Source organism: Protomyctophum bolini (genome assembly GCF_963924005.1).
Source record: "Protomyctophum bolini genome assembly, chromosome: 11".
Taxonomy (NCBI): domain Eukaryota; kingdom Metazoa; phylum Chordata; class Actinopteri; order Myctophiformes; family Myctophidae; genus Protomyctophum; species Protomyctophum bolini.
This window is the reverse complement of record NC_137872.1, coordinates 18253427-18272962: the sequence shown is the minus strand read 5'-3', so window position 1 is coordinate 18272962 and position 19536 is coordinate 18253427. Positions and strand designations below refer to the sequence as shown.

The window sequence follows — 19536 nt, the reverse complement described above, 5'->3', positions numbered from 1 at the left end:
AGGTGATGTAAAACAAATGGTGTCAAACAAACATGAAATTCTCTTTATTGTTAATGGCATTTAATGTTTGTGTTAGGCCAAGATGATGTATTTTTTTAAAAAGAAACATTAAACACAAACCTGTATATAAGAGGGGCTAGCGCCCCTCAAAAATAGACACTAAGCTGATTTGCTCAGACACTGACGTACAATTAATAATGTAAAATTCAAGGGGGATTTTTTTTCAAGGGTCTATGTATTTTCTATCTCCACAAATATGCAATTTTGAACAATCAGGCTTTCTCATATAGGGGGATTTTTGGAAATGGCTCTCAGGATCCGCTCAACTGATTTGGTAATATGCGAGATGTCATCAATATCACCCTACTTTGTATAATTCCTCCCCCTCTTCTTCGGCTTCAGCTCCAAATTTGCAGTTCCACTTTGTTTACAATGTCTGCCATTGTTGATTTTCCAAGCTGGCATGGAATGGAAACAAGCCTGGTTTTATCTAGCATCAGTATTATAATGACTCAAAGATTTTACATGGATTTTATTTCCACCATAATACATGATCATCAGGTATTATTAGGAGGAACTTTAGTTCTCCCTGCAGGTAGTGAGTATACAGTATATGCGGTGTACCACATCACATCAATCATATCTCCCCCAAGATACACAGTCAGCTGTTTCCCTGCGTCTTTTAGGAACCATTATGGAGCGTAAAATGCATCTGTTATAAATGTACTCAAATACTAACAATTCACCTTATTGTTCACTTTCAGTTTTTATAGTTGAAACATTGTGTCTATAGTCTTTACTTTATCTTGTAATGTTTAGAGTTTAAAGATAAACTTGTAGGCTGTTTGAGAAAGTAGTTCAGTTTCAGCTGCTTCCCAGTGTTGTACTCTAAAATTACAAGAATTTGCTTCTCGACCAGGGATTCAGGGTGATATAGCCTTCTACCACCAGGTGGCTCTGGATTTAAGAGCCTCTGATAAATGGATATAGAAAAAAAGGTTTACCCGGAAGTGCAACGCCAGTGCAGAAGTAAATGGCTCTGTTTTGATCATAAAGAATAGAACCATTGCTCTCCATAACAGTGAATCAATGTAGGGATTCTCAGATTGATCAATGTGATAATAATAGCCGTTTAACTAGATACCAAGATGAGTAAAATTCAAGGTGTTCGGATTCTTGTGGAGCAGTTTCTGTCTGCCACTGCTGATGAGATCGTGGAAGCTGTTGAAAAGATGATCTCAGGCTACGATGAAGAAATGGTCCAGTCAACACGAGAGATCAGTCGACAACGCAAGATGCTCGATGCTTTTATACAACCTGAGAACAGGTTAAATTCAATATCTGGTATGTAATACAATCTGATTTGTGCGTTTATAAAAAACAGATCACATAAAATAGAATACCACATACCAGGTATGTGTTGGTGTCATGATTGCCTCAATCTAGCCAGCCCTCTAGCCCTGAAACATGACTGTCATAATCATGACACGAGCGTCATGTGAACCATGGCTACCAGCCCTCTATCTCTGGTCCATAGCCTTGCTCTTGCTGCCGGCATTAGAGCTATGGATCAGAGCTACCACCACCAGCCCTCTAATGTAAAACTCCCACTTCAAATCAAATGTTTATTGTGGTGAAATGCAGGATGATTGCTTTAGAAACACACACACACACACACACAATTATTGCTGAATGTTCTCTTCTCCTTTCCTGCTCCTCAGAGGAAGAACAGCTCAACCTCTCTGTGTGGGAAGAGGATCTCCTCACTCAGCGGCAGCAGGAGTGGAATTCCTGTGAAGTCTCTGTGAAGCATTTTCTGTCTGTGGCTGCTGATAAGATCATGGAAGCTGTTGAGAAGATGATCTCAGGCTACAAGGGAGAAATGCACCAGTCAAAACGAGAGATCAGTCGACAATGCAAGATGATTAATGTGCTTCTACAACCTGAGATCAGGTTAACTAAAATACCAGGTACAGGTATGTGTTCAAATGTATCTGATTGATGTGGTGACAACATTAGCCCTAGAATGCCTGTGATATTCCAGATACACAGCCATAGATTCATAGATATGCACGCCCGGTAACAGACTTATCGTGGCGGTATTTAACCCTTTTTCACTGAGTGTGTACTCTGTGGCAATTGCGTGGGAGTGGGGACTAAATTATTATTATTCACAGGTCCTACAGATGTCTGCCGTAAAGAAGACATCTGAATAAATTATATTTCATATCAATTTGAAAGTCCTGACAGACACCTCCACTTTTAAACCACCTGCACACACACATTTATCTGCTCACGACAGGCCTGACACAATTTCTGGACTCAACTCAAATTTGATTTATATAGCACATTTAACATGAGTCATAACCAGCTCAGTGGCCTTGTTGTTTTGAGTGTTAAGGCTCATTCATAGTCTGGATTCTCGGTGGCGAGGTAACCACCGAACTACAACATGACGTCACGAGCCTTGGTGAAGAGCAAACCACCGCTCCAGCCCTTCTCTCTGTTTTTACTCACCACCGCTCAACGTTATTTCAGCTCCGGTGGTCACCTCACCACCGAAAATCCAGACTATGAATGAGCCTTTAGGCTCCTGACATCCTGCCCTATTCCGTGGGCCTTGTGGCTTGGCTAGACTTATGACCAGGTCAATTAAAGTGCTGTAGAGGTTAAAGAGCAAACAATGTGATATATACAAACATTAGATTATATTAGATTAAGTTTTCATTTGTTCAGTCCAGCAATCATTTCAGGCCCTGTCACGGGGAAAGAATGTTGTCTGTGTGCTGTTTGCGGAAAGTGGACATATTTTACAAAACACATTCAAATTGATATGAAACTGACAATTAAGTATTGGGTGAGAACACACGCTAGGAGTTATCTATGGCTGTGTATCTGCAATACATGAAATGTATGCGATATCACAGACATTCTAGGGCTATGGTGATATTTGATTGGCTCAATATATCTTGCACAACAATACACCAACACGATCAGCCTTTAATGTAAAACATCCACTTAAAAATCAGCATTTAATTCTGGTGAAATTCAGGATACGTGTGACGTTAAACTACCACGTACAGCAGCCTATGTGAGGGGATGGTTATATCCTCCTGGAAAAGCATGACCATAGACTAAAGATCATAGAGCTCAGTGATCCCTCAGACACCACCATGCAACCAGTGACATACATAGATCACATCATAGACCCTTGACCCAAACTAATGATTGTTTGGTTGTGAACCAACCCATGAGCCAATGGGCAATTAACCGAAAAGTAGAGATTCTCTGATGATCGGCCATATCGGCCAATATTCACTCTGATCGTCAATTTACCCTATCCGGAGAAACCGATCTTTAACACCATTTAACACGAAGAATGCCCATAGATTTATTCAGAATAGAGACGTTGAGTGCCCAGAGTTTTTAGACGATAAAAAAAGAGAAAAAAAGCCGAGACGTCTTGGGCACCACAGGATAATATCATTTTGCATCTTTGTGACACGCCTAAACATTCTTCCCTTTCTCCCCACACACAGGTACAGTTTTGACGTGGGTTTTGACCTTTTCAAATTTGCCTCTTAAGCACAAGATTGGTATCATCCGATCATGAGAAAAACAATCGATGATTGGGATTGGTCCCAAAAAACATCCCTACTGAAAAAAATTCAAAACCTATATTTAGAACAATAACCAATTTTAATCTATTATTTTACTCTTCTCTGTTAATCAATCAATACAGAAGCAGGTGGATTATTTGGGGGATTATTTTTTAATGTTTTCATGTCAATAAATCAACTTTTGATCAACATTAAACATTTTAATAGATTTCTTTATAATGCTATAAATTGATTAGTCTGATTGGATGGATGGATGGATAGATGGATTTTATTTTGTCATTGAACACTGTTACAATTACACACATGTACAACGAAATTAATCTGTTGAATAATGACTGAGGGGAAGAAGCTGTTTCTGGATCTGGTGGTTGAGGTCTTGAGGCATCTATAGCCCTTTCCCCTCTGTGAATGGGAGGGGGGGAACAGTTTGTTGTTTGGGAGGGAGGTATCCTTGATGAAGCTAAGGGCCTTAGGCCCAGGCTACACGTATATGGATCTTTTGCTAAACGCACATTATTTTGTGCGTTTGCGCCTTTCAGCCACACGCAAACGGCGTTTTCGGCCACTCAAACGGAGGTTTTTGGAAACGGATAAATAAGTGAAGATTTTCGAAAATATCCGGATCAGTGGAGCTGTGTAGTCATGAGAAACGGAGCTTTTGAGAAACTATGACGTCCCCTCTTATTAGCGCATTTTTACTATAATTAGGTGAGAAATGCAGCTTAATTGTGCCTGCATGCGGCAACTCGGATATCTATCCAATTGTTCATGTTTATATATCACTGTTAACAACTTTAAAACGTATCATATGTTGCGTCAACTGCAGCGAGCAAAGGCTCTGCTCTGCTGCATCCAATAATAAATATATCAGCCTACTAGTCCAGTGCGGACTGGTGATTTAATTTGTATTGGTGCCGAGTGCGAAGCTTGAGGTTAATTGCGTACCGCTACAGATAAACAGTGGATATTAACCTACCTATAAGGACCCCAGCCAAATGCCATTGCAGTAGGCTACACCTACAACAGTCTATGCGTGGTGTGTGCATAGCCATGTGATGTGAAACTATATTCTCGTGCTGTATTTTGCTCTCCATTTCATGGTCATGGAGAGAGAGAGAGAGAGGTGTGAATGGTGAGAAGAAAGTATACAGTGGGTCGCCTTGCTCTCCTGTTTAGGTAATAAAGGGCGCACCCTTGACTGCATTTGTCACTGTGCCTGCATGCCGACAAGCGCGCGTGTGAACTTTTATTAGCCTACATTATAACTATAAAATAAAGAGCTCTACAAGCTCACAAGTGGTTGTGGACACTTCCATAGATCTGACTCTACTACTGACTCGGTGCGGACATGTCTGACTCTGCTGTTATTTTCTGTGCAGGATTTGCCAAGTCGCCAGAGCAATGGTAAAGTACTCTAAAGTGTCTATTTTTAAATTATATGGAGAGAAAAGTCCAGTTGGGATTTACGCACATATTGCATGTGACATGCTGACAGACAATGAAAGAAACATGTTCCACTTCCACTCACAATTTAGCTGGCTTGCGGTACTTATTCCTTACTTATAAAATATGATTGGCACCTCATAAGTATAAATATAAAATCAAGTATAATATAGCCTACAATTGAAACCTGCTACTGCAGTGATTTTATCCTGTGATTTTATCCTGTGTGTGGAGTCGTATGGGCAGGGACGAAAATATCCGTTTAGCAAAAGATCCATATACGTGTGGCCTGGGCCTTAGACTGGCAGCGCTGTTTGTCTATGGACTCAATTGATGGTAATGAGGAGCCTATAATATGCTGTGCAGTTTTCACCACCCTCTGCAGTGATTTCCGCTCTGCGCAACCCTGTATTATACTTGGTCATATATGGTGGTGTACAAAATTTGTGAAAAGCCTACTCGACTTACGCGTTGAGAGCTTTTATTGATTGTGTGTGTGTGTGTGTGTGTCTGTCTGTGAGATTCTTCAATGTGTTTGTGTGCTAAATGAAAATGGTTTCTTAAATTGTTACTACGGTTACAGAGAAATGATCTCCATTTAACATTTTAAAGCGAGAACCTTGAGATGTGTGATATACTGATGTTGTTTAATCATTGCTGAATGTTCACTTCTCCTTTTCTGCTGTAGAAGAACCTCTACCTTTCACTTCAGCTGAGCAGATGCCCATAGAGGCTGATGAAGAGGTCCCATCTCCAGGATTCTCTGAGGCTGAAAACGAAGATGATGATGACTGGAATGCTACTCAAGATGGAGACAGTGACAGAAATGAAGAGTTGTCGCCAACGCCAAGCAAACAACATCGCACACCGACTGTTAAGACACCACGGACGAAGAAAAAGACAATGTATCTGCAATCCTGTATCTGCAAAGTATGTGGGAAATCTTTTCATTATGAAGGCTCATTTCTGAAACATTTGGAAAGTCACCCTAAAGATGAGTGCGGACTGTGTGGGATGCACTTCAAGACAGAGGAGGATTTTGAACTTCACCTGAAAACTCACATGAAAGCAGAGGTTTGTTGTCCTAGCACTTTGGAAACACACAAAAGGATCCACACGGGACAGAAACCGTTCAAATGCAGTGATTGTGGTAAATCCTTCAGCATGCACCAAAATATGAAAAGACACCTCCGGGTCCACACTGGGGAGAGGCCATACACTTGCAACAGCTGCAGCAAATGCTTCGGTGATTATACTACCTTAAAACGACACGTGCAGAGTCAACACAAAACAGTCACTGTAACCCCTCTTGCGCTTGACAGGGATGGCAACGCAAATATTAAGGATAGCAAAGCGCAAAAGTCAAAAAAGCACCGCGTCATATGTAAAGTGTGCGGGATTTATTTTCGCAAAATAATGGCCCTTGTGAATCACGCCAAAAAACACTCTGAGGGCATCTGTGGGGTCTGCGGCGCACACTGTGACTCAGAGGAAAGTTTGAAGCTTCATCTGCAAACTCACGAGAATGAGATTGCAACTGCCAAGAATGTGAAAGTAGTGGTTTGTGATGTTTGTGGAAAATGCTTTGCCAGACATTCCAATTTGGAAGAACACATGAAGACCCACACGGCAGAGAAGCTGTTCACATGCGAGGTGTGTGGTAAATCCTTCAGCCTTGAATACTATTTGACAAAACACCTCTCAATTCACACTGGGGAGAAGCCTTTCAGATGTGAGTTGTGTGGTAAATCATTCCGCCTTCAGTACTATTTGACAAGACACCACGTCATTCACACTGGGGAGAAGCCATACCCATGTACCATCTGCAGCAAACATTTCATTAGGTACTCTACATTAAGAAAACACATGCAGACTCATTTAAAACACAAAAAAATAACTGTAACCAGTACCACTCCTGTATATGACGATGGGGATGTTGATACAGGGGTGATCACAAAAGAGCAGCTGGTGCAAATCATATGTAAAGTGTGTGGGAATGATTTTAACTCCAAAGTCTCATTGGTGAATCATCTGGAAAGTCACCCTAAAGATGACTGTGGGCTGTGTGGGATGTACTTTAATACCGAGGAGGATTTTGAACTTCACCTGAAAACTCACAAGGATGAGATTGCAAAGGTTTGTGATGTTTGTGGGAAATGCTTTGCCAAACCTTTATATTTGGAGATACACCTGAGGAGCCACACGGGAGAAAAGCAGTTCAAATGCAGTGTCTGTGATAAATCCTTCAGACTACAGAGTGCACTGACAGATCACTTCAGGATCCACACTGGGGAGAAGCCATTCTCGTGCACCACATGCAGTAAATGCTTCAAAACCAAATCGAATTTAAGACAACACATGAAGAGATGCAGATCATTTAAAATATGACCACTCAGGTATCTGTCCCAGCTATTCTGGATCTAATAACATCATATGGTCGCATATCTGGCTACAAAGTAAACAACTCAAGTCATCCATTATGCTTCTGAACTCGGAAGAAAGATCAAACCCTCCCGGTCATGTTCGTCACTTCAGACCAGTAAAGCCTTTACTTATTTGGGAATCTAAATTGTGCCAAGGTTAGAAGATGTGGTGAATGCTAATTATAACCCAATTTTAGCCACAATCGAAAATTAAATTAATAGATGGTCAAGTCTTTCAATATCTTTGATCTGCAGAATTAATATACTCAAAATGAATGTACTTCCCAAGCTATTGTATTTATTTCAAAACGTACCCTTGTCACCTCCACCAAACTTATTTTCTAGAACCAGGAAATTGTTTACCAACTTTATTTGGAACAATAGACGTCCTAGACTTAGATTGTCCTTAATTGCTTTATCTATACACTATGATAGGGGAGGATTACAGTGTCCTAACTTGCTGTGGTATTTTTGGGCAGCTCAATTGAGAACACTAATGTTCTACTTTACAACAGATGCGGCACCGGCATGGAAAGATGTGGAATCAAGCTCCTTGAAGTTACCACATTACAAGACTATTGTCTTGTAATGTTCATTGTTGTTTTTTGTATGTTTGTATTGTCATTTGTGTGTAAAAAAAGGAAAATAAATACATTGTTGAAAAAATATATATATATGACCACTCCTGTATTTGACAAGGGGGATGTTAATGCAGAGGTGGAAGACAGTATAGCACAGACGGCAAAAGAGCAGCTGCTCATGTGAGATATGTGGTACAAGAAACCTGGAGAGAGAAGCCATATTTGTGTCGTGCACTATCTGCAGCAAACCGTTCATTAGGTAATCTATTTTGAAAACGCATGCAGACTCATTTTAAAGACGAATAAAAATCACTGTGTAACCACTCCTGTATTATAGGGGGATGTTTATGTTAATGCAGAGGTGGAAGACAGTATAGTTGATGACAAAAGAGCAGCGAATCATATGTAAAGTTTGTGGGAAGGATTTTAGTCTCATTGGTGAATCATCTGGAAATTCACTGTTACCTGAAAACTCACAAGAATGGCTGTCCACCTCCGATGGACACAACCATCATTAATGGATTTTTTTTATTATGTTTTTAATACCACGATTTTCCAACCCATTTTTTCACCCACTGACTATCTAATCGATGTAATCCTGGTCGCTACACTCCCTCTCAGCTCAGTGGTCTTGTGGTTAGAGTGTCCGCCCTGAAACTGGGAGGTCTGGGTTTACAGTCCAAAGACTGTAAAAAATGGGACCCAATGCCTCCCTGCTTGACACTCAGCATCAAGGGTTGGATTGGGGGTAAGTCCCTGCGACATACTAGCGTCATGTCCAGGGGGTGTACTTGTAAATCAAGCTGCCTCACGCTACAGAAACGGGAGATAGGCTTCTGCCCTATGGGCCTCATGGCTCGGCAAGGCTACTTACCCTCTGCCAACCTGGGGAAAGCAAAATAAATGTCCTCCCGCTTCCTTCTATGCATGAGGAGTCCAAGCCGTTTCTTCTTATTATTTTAACCGTCTGGGCAGCCTAGGTGCCCAGACGGTTGAGCTAACCGCCCGGGCCCAAGACGTTTCTTTTTACCTGACAGGGAATTTCCCTGGTTGGACGTAGCGCATGGAAGGAACACGTTATTCCAACCAGTTCCTTTCCTCTCCATCAGGTGCCCCGGCTGGCCAGGAGGAGGCAGTATAGAGACCAGGATTACTGAATGTTTTTGTGAGGGTACCTACTGTACCCTCATTAATGGTTTTGAACTGTACTTGTGTTAGTACCATGAGTGTTCTTTCAGTGTAAACTGAAGATTGTTTATAATTGAATTTCTTATTTTATAAATCAACATGCTTTCTGCTACCATCCTCCTACCCTCTGTGTTTGGGCTTTTGAAATATCTGCCTCTGTGGCTGTAACATTAAAATGGGTTTATTCTTGTATATCAATTAACAATGACCTGTAGCTCTAGATGGCAATTAACAATGTTTCACTCATTGGTTTTTGTATTGTGTTATGGGCTGTCCACAGCAAGCACTACTACGGTAACTACTCTGTCATCTTTGTAGTCGTGTTGTCCACTCTTCCATCCACTTGAATTAAAACTATTTATAGTTAGAGTGCTAGGCGTGGATGGGCCTTCAGCCATTGTACGTTAACGTTTTCTGTCACAATTTCTTTAAGATTACTTGCTTGCAGTGGATCATAACCCTAGTCTACAGTGAAAGAACTTCAAGGGAATTGCAGGAGTCTTTGCTAGTTGGAGGCTTTTATGCTACATAGGGTGGCTGGATGGTAACCGCAATGTTGCCAGTTCAAACCCAGGCTCCCCAGAGTTGGTGTCGAAGTGTCCTTGAGCAAGACTCTGAACCCCTAATTGCTCCTAATGTGCTGGTTGGTGCCTTGCATGGTTTCTTCCGCCATCGGTGTATGAATGTGTGTGTGAATGTAATGCACAACCTATTTAAAGCGCCTTGGATAAAGGCGCGATATAAAATGCACCATTTATTAGGGTGGAAGGCAATGAAGACTTAAGTCATAAACATGAACCGACATGAACATGCACAGTACATCATTATCTGAACTAAATGCATCCTTCAACTTCTTGTTTATAACACAAATGGCTGACCTGGTGTAGAGGATGTACAGTATCAGATACTCAGGCTTGGGTTAATGTTTTTATTCAATTGTGATATCAGACATTCTAGATTTCCCAAACGAAAGGCATACATTTAATTCACTCTGAAGCAGGGACAACATGACCTTTCTTTTCCATGTTAATGATGGAGTTTAGGTGTACATATTGGATAATATGGATGTGAAAGGAGAATATGCTGTGTTGAAGGAGGAACTGAAGTTCTCCCAGAAAGTAGTGAGTTTAGGCCTATATATTATGTGGCGTACCACATTCACCATTCCTTTGGCAGGTAAATATGTCAATCATAAATATGTTTTTCCCCAAAGAAAGGTGCTTGTGTGTTTTTTCTATTGTAATAAGGCTTTATTAAATTGTGATATTATCAAACATCATTCTAGACTTCCCAAAAAAGAATCATGCACCTCACTGGCAATAAAACATAACCTTTCTATTATGTGGTGTACCACATTCACCATTAATTTGTTATAATAATTTTGGTATACATAATATATATTTTTACGGAGATGTAGGCCTACATAGTTTGAGCTGTGTGTGTGTGTGTAATTGCTTAATAATAAATCTTTCAAATTCATTCAGTTTTTGTAGTCTCAACATTAGACCACTGTGTCTAGTCTTGTAAGGTTTAGAGTTTAAAGAGAACTACAACTTTGTAGGCAGCCGTTTAGTGAGAAAGATGAAGTTGTATTCAGTTGCAGCTGCTTAACAGAGTGTTGTACTCTAAAATTTCAACTATCCACTTATATTGATGTGCCCATGCAGTCTGGCTCTCGACTCGAGGCATCGTCCATGATTGTGAAATTGAACATTCTGCATTTTCTTTTACATTAGGTGCTTTAATTAGGCCAGTGGTTCTCAACCAGTGGTCCTTGCAGGGATTCCAGGTGGTCCACTCCCTCGCTAAATGATGGAGAGTTGGTATAACCTATGGCTATAACCAAATGGACCCTGTATTATATGATACCAAATGGACCAGTTGTATGTCATTGTATGCTCTCAAAAGTTAAATTATTGTTAAACACCTGCAATACTTAATTTACAATAAGTCCTGAAGAGAATGTGGAATCATTATTTTGATCAAAGTTTGCTTGTAAGAAACCTTTATTACAGAAAGTTATCCTTCTACCACCAGGGGGCGACGCTCTGGATAAGAGCTGATAAATGGGTTTAGGAAATAAAATAGGTTACCCGGAAAGGCAGCGGAAGTAAACAACTCGTCTGGCTTGTAGTTTTAGAGCATTCACTCACTCACTGTTTGTGATCATAAAGAACAGTTCACAAGAGACCATTGATCTCATAATAATAACAGTTAGTTAATCGATGTGATAATAGCCGCTTAACTAGATACCAAGATGAGTCAAATTCAAGGTTTTCGGGAAGTTCGGGTCCTTGTGGAGCAGTTTCTGTCTGCGACTGCTGATCAGATCGTGGAAGCTGTTGAAAAGATGATCTCAGGCTACGAGGAAGAAATGTTCCAGTCTAAACGAAAGATCAGTCGACGACACAATATGCTCGATGCTCTTCTACAACCTGAGATCAAGTTAAATGGAATATCTGGTATGTGATATAATATGTTTATAAAACGGATAAAATAACAGAAATACGAGCAGGTATGTGTTAGAGATGATTGCGTCAATCTAGCCTGCAGAAACATCTCAACCAGCCTCTAATGTAGCTCTGCTCCATAGCTCTAATCATTAGAATTGAACCAACGCATTAGAGTCTAATGCGTTGGTTCAGGTTGCAACGCATTAGATTAGAGCTATGGAACAGAGTGTAAAACGCCCACTATCTGGTATTAAAGGGATAGTTCTGATTTTTTATCTTTGGATTTTATTGAACATCCAAAGGCTCTTGTCAAATAGTTGGAAAATGGTTCTTAAATTAGCACTACAGTTACTGAGAAATGGCTACTGGACACTTATCTCTAGTCCATACTATAGTATAGCCTGGCATCATGGACCAGAGCTACTGGACACTAATGAGAGTTTGCAACATTCCCTGAGATGGTAGCCACAAATGGTGCAAACAAACATTAAACGCCATTAACAATAAAGAGACAATATGATAGCATCATAGCACATGATGTACATTTTCCCTTCATTGTCAATGGCGTTTACAAAACAAACATTGAACTAAAGACAAACATTAAACCTGTATATAGGAGGCCCTCACAAAGAAAGGAGAAATTAGGTAAAATGTCCACAACACATATGCCATTGACAATGAAGGGAAAATGTCATCTTGTCCCCACACGGCTCATATTTGCCATCGACAATGAAAGGAGAAATTAGGTCAAATGTCTGTCAAATGTGACGTGAATTTGTGGCAACACGTTACAGGCAACAGGCATTCTGATTGGCCAGTATGAGATGATGTACGATGAATAATAGTGCCCCTCACTTCACACGAGTGTGATTTTTGACAAATCTTGTCCCCACACCTCTCAATATTTGCCATTGACAATGAAAGGAGAAATGTCACATTTCCGTCAAAACAAAACGCTATTGACAATGAAGGGACAATTTACGTCATATGTAGACGAGCAAATCGGCTAACCAATCGGATGTATGTGGGAATGCTTTGCCAATAAGGGCCCACCATTCTTGATGATGATGTGCGATGAAATAAAACGTCTGGGTTTTATTCCCACACATGTAATTACTGCAATTATTGCTGAATGTTCTCCTTTCCTGCTCCTCAGAGGAAGCACAACTCAACCTCTCTGTGTGGGAGGAGGATCGCCTCACTGAGCAGCAGCAGGAGTGGAATTCCTGTGAAGTCTCTGTGAAGAATTTTCTGTCTGTGGCTGCTGATAGGATCATGGAAGCTGTTGAGAAGATGATCTCAGGCTACAAGGGAGAAATGCACCAGTCAAAACGAGAGATCAGTCGACAATGCAAGATGATCAATGTGCTTCTACAACCTGAGATCAGGTTAACTAAAATACCAGGTACAGGTATGTGTTCAAATGTATCTGATTGATGTGGTGACAACATTAGCCCTAGAATGCCTGTGATATTCCAGATACACAGCCATAGATTCATAGATATGCACGCCCGGTAACAGACTTATCGTGGCGGTATTTAACCCTTTTTCACTGAGTGTGTACTCAATAATTGCGTGGGAGTGGGGACTAAATTATTATTATTCACAGGTCCTACAGATGTCTGCCGTAAAGAAGACATCTGAATAAATTATATTTCATATCAATTTGAAAGTCCTGACAGACACCTCCATTTTTAAACCACCTGCACACACACATTTATCTGCTCACGACAGGCCTGACACAATTTCTGGACTCAACTCAAATTTGATTTATATAGCACATGTATCTGATTGATGTGGTGACATTAGCCTGTGATATTCCAGATACACAGCCATAGATCCATAGATATGCCTGCCCGGTAGCAGACTGATTGTGTCAGTATTTAAACTTGAACTACTACTGTACTGTACTCGCCCAATAATTCATTGCTGTGACTTGGTCAGATATTTTCCTTTAGTCGAGGTGTGCTAGCCCCTCCTATGCCCAACCTTCTGGGTTGTGATTACGGGTGTGATTTTTTTTCTTCAGTTTTAGTAGTATCTCCACTTCTACACTACCTGCACATGGACAACTTTCCCTGCCCGTGACGGGCCTGACATGATTGCTGGACTGAAGAAATGAAAGCTTCCTTTGGGGAGCACAAACGTATGGGGCACACAATTGACAGGTGTGATTAATATGGTGGGCCCTGGGAGCAGTTATGAGTGTCTTACTCAGGTATTATACATTGAATGGGTGCCCTGGGCGTAGAACATGGCATGGGGGTAGAAGGTGACCTTATGATTTCCATACATTCTCCATCCACCCATACTACTTTTACAAACAAAAAATTAGGACATTGTGAAATGGGTCACTAAACCCCGGCACCCCCAGTTCTGGATGGCAATGCTATGTGATTGAGTCCTGGAGCTAAGCAGAGGTCACATAACATAAACTTGTTTCAATAGTCTGTTGTACCTCCCATGTTTGATATCGAATCATCTAGCTACTGTGAATATACCGTGTTTACTGCACAGCTGTTTTAACCAATTAAGTCACAGCTCCAGTCAGTGGTTACCATAGTATCTGACTGTAGAGATGCTATATTTACAGGGATACTTATTTTTATTTTTTTAATATCACACATCCAAGGTTCTTGGATGTATTAGTGTCCTAGATGAAAACAGCTTATTGGCACTACGGTTACAGAGAAATGTCCGCAGGACACTTAACATTTTGAAGCAGAACTTTGAGATGTGTGGTGTACTGATGTTTAATCAATGCTGAATGTTTAACATCTTCTTTTCTGCACCTCAGATGAAATCGACAAAGTAGAAGAACCTCTACCTGTCACTTTAGTTGAGCAGATGATCATAGAGGCTGATGAAGAGGTCCCATCTCCAGGATTCTCTGAGCCTGAAAACGAAGATGACGATGTCTGGAATGCTACTCAAGATGGAGACAGTGACAGAAATGAAGCTACTCAAAGTGAAGAGTGGTTGCCATACTTGCCAACAGCAAGCGGACAACATCGCACAGTGACTGATAAGACACCACAGATGAAGAAAAAGAAAAGATCCTGTATCATCTGCAAAGTATGTGGGAAATCTTTTCATTATCAAGGCTCATTTCTGAAACATTTGGAAAGTCACCCTAAAGATGACTGTGGGCTGTGTGGGATGCACTTCAAGACAGAGGATGATTTTGAACTTCACCTGAAAACTCACAAGAAAGAGATTGTAACTCACAAGAATGTGAAATTTGTGGTTTGTGATGTTTGTGGAAAATGCTTTGCACGTCACAATTTGAAGATGCACATGAAGACCCACACGGCAGAGAAGTTGTTCACATGCGAGGTATGTGGTATATCCTTCAGCGTTCAAGACTATTTGACAAAACACCTCACGATTCACACTGGAATGAAGCCTTTCAGATGCGAGTTGTGTGGTAAATCATTCCGCCTTCAGTACTATTTGACAAAACACCACGTGACCCACACTGGGGAGAAGCCATACGCATGCACCATCTGCAGTGAACATTTCATTAGGTACTCTACATTAAGAAAACACATGCGGACTCAACACAATAAAAGCACTGTAACCAGTACCACTCCTGTATATGACGATGGGGATGTTGATGCAGAGGTGATCACAAAAGAGCAGCTGGTGCAAATCTTATGTAAAGTGTGTGGGATGGATTTTCACTCCAAAGTCTCATTGGTGAATCATCTGGAAAGTCACCCTAAAGATGACTGTGGACTGTGTGGGATGTACTTTAATACTGAAGAGGATTTTGAACTTCACCTGAAAACTCACAAGGATGAGGTTGCAAAGGTTTGTGATGTTTGTGGAAAATGCTTTGCCAAACCTTTCTATTTGGAAATGCACATGAGGGGCCACACAGGAGAGAAGCGGTTCAAATGCACTGTGTGTGATAAATCCTTCAGACGACCAGAGGCACTGACGGATCACCTCAGGATCCACACTGGGGAGAAGCCATTTTCGTGCACCAGCTGCAGTAAATGCTTCAAAACAAAAACTAATTTAAGACAACACATGAAGAGATGCAAAGTCATTTAAAAGATGATTACTGACCTGTAATTGGCATTGGGGATTTTAATGAAAAGGTGGAATAGCACAGGCCTCAATAGAGCAGCCATACACATGTGAGGTGTGTAGTAAAGCCTTCAGTGTACGCAACACTTTGACAAGACACCTCACGATCCACGGGAGAAGCCATACTTGAGTCGTGCACTATCTGCAGCAAACCATTCATTGGGTACTCATTAAGACTAATTTAATAGACAGAACAATCACTGTAACCACTCCTATATTTGACTATGAGGATGCTAATGCAAAGGTGGAAGACAGTATAGCACAACAAAAGAGCAGAAAATCTCTAAAGTAAAGTCTTTGGGAAGGATTTTCACTCAAGTCTCACTGTAAAGATCACTGTGGGCTGAGTGGGATGCACTTCAAGACAGGAGGATTTTAAAAACCTGAAAACTCACAAGAATGTGAAAGTAGTTGCAGTGACACAGCCGTCATTAAGGGTTGAACTGTACTTGTATGTACTTGTATGTACCACGAGTGTAAATTTAAATTATAATTTAATTTCTTATTCTAAATCAACATGCAGCTTTGCGCAGAACACATTTATCCTGACTTTGAAATATCTTCCTCTGTTGCTGTAACATTATTCCCATACCACAGTTTCTTGTATATCAATTATCTGTAGCTCTAGTTGGAAGGCAATTAACAATGATTCACTTATATTGGTTTTTGTGTTATGTTTAATTAAGAGCGGTCCACAGCAAGCACTACGATATCTACATCATTGAACTCTTTCATCTTTGCAGTCATGGTGTCCACTCTTTCATCCACTTGAATTAAACTATTTATTTATAGTTGGAGTGCTTAATGTGGATGGCCCTTCATGGTATGTTAACATAACGTTTTCTGTTTTAAGATTACTTGAAGTGGATCATCAGCTAGACAGTCTACAGTGCCAAAATATAAAATACTGTTTTCCTATTTGGGATCGAGGCCAGGGGGTGAAAGGTGGGGCTTCTGAAGAACTTCTGAAGAACTTGCAGGAGTTTTTGATAGTTTGAGGCTTTTATGCTACATAGCAGATGGAAGGCAATGAAGACAATTAAGTCATTAACATGAACATAAACATGCACAGTACATCATTATCTGAACTATGCATCCTTCAACTTCTTATTCATACCTCAAATGACTGGTGCGGAGGAGGTGCAGTTACAGTATCACATATACAGTTTTGAAGGTCGGTGGGGGCCAGCAATCCCTTTTGCAGCAATGTACAGCTACAGAATGTACAAAATGAGCAATGCCCCAGAGTCCTGAATGGAGGGGGGAAGTGTCTCACTAGGACGGATTCAACAGCAAAAACAACGGTGACAGTGACACAGAGAAGGCTCAAACAAACCATGACTTATTACACCAGAGTAAGGCCAAGTGTGGACATTGGACAATGATGGACGCATGCACACCAACACCGCACAGATTTATTCCTACTGCCTGCAATCCTCCAAGAACACAAGCCATAAGAGAAAGGGCAATCAACAATGACTGCTGACCCACCAACTGGAGTGTGAAACACTTTAAAGAGCCACTTCACCCCTTTTGCAACCAGAGTTTAATTTAATGATGTTTAGGACATTTTCTTGGGGGTTTTATGTGTGTAATATGTTTTTTTTTTTAAATATATATATTTGTTATGAAGCCATGTTCATGACCAAAAACCTGTCATGAACATGGTCTCATTTCCTTCCTGGACTACTGTACAAAGTCACACCTCCATGCAGCCTCCCCCATAGATATTAAAAATAGATGCCTCATTGGCCGCTGCAGTTCGTAAAAAATAGGAGAGGCCGCATTCTCTTTTTATGCACCAAAATTATGGAATACAATTCCTCAGGAAATCAGAGAGGCCAACTCCAACAACATTTCCAAACAAAAACTAAAAACACACCTTCAGATTAGCCTTCTCCACCATACTGTAGCACTTTATTGAGGCTTAATTCCCATCATGTATTTTTTAACATATCTTAATATTCTCATGCCTATTTTTATCTCGATGTCTGACTTTATGCACATTCACTGTCTTGTCTTGTATTGTGTTTGATTGTATAACCTATGACCTAACTGTAAAGCACTTGATGTATATCCTGCCTGTGAAGCACTTTGAACTGCAACCCTGTATGAAAGGTGCTATATAAATAAAGCTTATTATATTATTATTAAGGCTTTATCCACACAGATGCGTTAGTATAACTTATAATTGCATCTTTGATGTATTTACAAACTAAACACTCTCCACTTTACCGTTCGGGGGATGAGTGAAGCTCAGAATGGTTTTTTTTGTTTGTTTTTAAACCCCCTTTTCTCCCCCAATTTAGTTGTCAAGCTAATTTATTCTTCCCCTCACAGTGCTGCACCAGCCCAGGAGTACAGGCAATGACAATTAGCCTATCATCCTCCCCGTCCGACTTCCCTCCCTCAGTCCCCTGAACATGTAGTTTAAGGAGGGAGATTATACAGAGTGGATGTCATGAAATGTCATGAATGTATTTCCTTTTAAGAAAAGAGTATTGAAATTAAGTATATTCAGCTAGGAAGGTTTGATAAAATAGGAGAAAATTAGTTCTTCCCAATCAGTTACTTTTTGCTATTGTAAGTAATGATGCTATGGTTAATGTTTTTATTAAATTGTGATATCAAACATTCTAGATTTCCCCATTGAAAAGCATGCATTTAATTCACTTAATTCTTAATCTCACTGGCAATAATTTACCTATGTTAGTTAACTGTTAACGATGGTGGTTAGGTCAGGTGTATATTGGATAATATGGATGTTGAAGAAGGAATTGAAGTTCTCCCAGAAAGTAGTGAGTTTAGGCCTATATTATGTGGTGTACCACATTCACCATTCATTTGTTTAGCTGCAGGTAAATGCATCAATCATAAATATTTCTTAGGCCTACATATAGTTTGAGCTGTGTGTCTGTTTCACTGCATGGAGCATGAAAATGCATTTGTTGTAAAATGTACTCTAATGCTAAGAATCCACCTTTTAGTTTAATAATAAATAATCATTTAAATTCATTCAGTTTTTGTAGTTGCAACATTAGACCACTGTGTCTAGTCTTGTAATATTTAGAGTTTAAAGAGAACTACAACTTTGTAGGCAGCCGTTAGGTGAGAAAGATGAAGTTGTATTCAGTTGCAGCTGCTTAACAGAGTGTTGTAGCCTACTCTAAAATTACAACTCATGACATCCACTTATGTTGATGTGCCCATGCAGTCTGGCTCTCGAGGCATAGTCCATGATTGTGAAATTGAACATTTTTCATTTTCTTTTACATTTCGTGCTTTAGGCCAGTGGTTCTCAAATCTCAACCAATCACTCCCCAGCTAAATGATGGAGTTTGTGTAGGCAGCCAATAACGAAATGGACCCTTTATTAGATTTTTCACTCTTGAGATCGTAAAATGATACCAATAGACCGGTTTCATTTTATGCTCTCAAAAGTTAAATTATTGTTTTTGATTGATTGAAGCCCTAAGCCATTCCAGCCTGAAACACCGGCATTAGGCAGCCGTTTGGTGAGAAAGATGAAGTTGTATTCAGTTGCAGCTGCTTAACAGAGTATTTTACAAGATGTCCTGAAGTCTACACAATTAGAGAATGTGGAATAATTGTTATTTTGAAATTTTTGATCAAAGTTGGCCTGTAAGAATATTTTTTATTACAAAAGGTATTTTTCTACCACCAGGTGGCGGTACTCTGGATAAGAGCTGATAAACACATGTAGAAAAAAAAG

The 19536-nt window shown here is 40.2% G+C and overlaps 2 protein-coding genes across 4 annotated transcripts in view; both read left to right on the top strand.

The window, feature by feature from the left end:
• Positions 1-1062: 1062 nt before the first annotated feature.
• The window catches only part of LOC308324834 (uncharacterized protein), a 52219-nt gene continuing 33745 nt past the window's right edge, over positions 1063-19536 (top strand). The window contains exons 1-3 of the mRNA XM_080777142.1: positions 1063-1344; positions 1722-1970; positions 5752-6137. Of these exons, the coding sequence (XP_080633268.1) occupies positions 1149-1344; positions 1722-1970; positions 5752-6137 (831 nt within the window). The 5' untranslated portion in view covers positions 1063-1148. The remainder of the gene's footprint in view (positions 1345-1721; positions 1971-5751; positions 6138-19536) is intronic.
• Positions 11403-17951, top strand: LOC308324003 (uncharacterized protein). 3 transcript variants are annotated; one of them, XM_080775898.1, is made up of 3 exons: positions 11403-11717; positions 12865-13113; positions 14506-17951. In XM_080775898.1, the coding sequence occupies exons 1-3, from the start codon at positions 11513-11515 to the stop codon at positions 15765-15767; spliced, it is 1716 nt and encodes a 571-aa protein (XP_080632024.1). In that variant the 5' UTR covers positions 11403-11512; the 3' UTR covers positions 15768-17951. The 3 variants fall into 3 exon arrangements, with proteins under 3 accessions (XP_080632024.1, XP_080632023.1, XP_080632025.1); XM_080775897.1 differs by having other exon boundaries at positions 12865-13119; XM_080775899.1 differs by lacking the exon at positions 14506-17951 and adding an exon at positions 13738-14476 and having other exon boundaries at positions 12865-13119.

Coding starts and splice junctions, on each gene's coding strand:
- LOC308324003 (XM_080775897.1), top strand. CDS start 11,513: ATGAGTCAAATTCAAGGTTTTCGGGAAGTTCGGGTCCTTGTGGAGCAG. Junction 11,718..12,864: donor CAAGTTAAATGGAATATCTG/GTATGTGATATA, acceptor CCTGCTCCTCAG/AGGAAGCACAACTCAACCTC. Junction 13,120..14,505: donor AACTAAAATACCAGGTACAG/GTATGTGTTCAA, acceptor TCTGCACCTCAG/ATGAAATCGACAAAGTAGAA.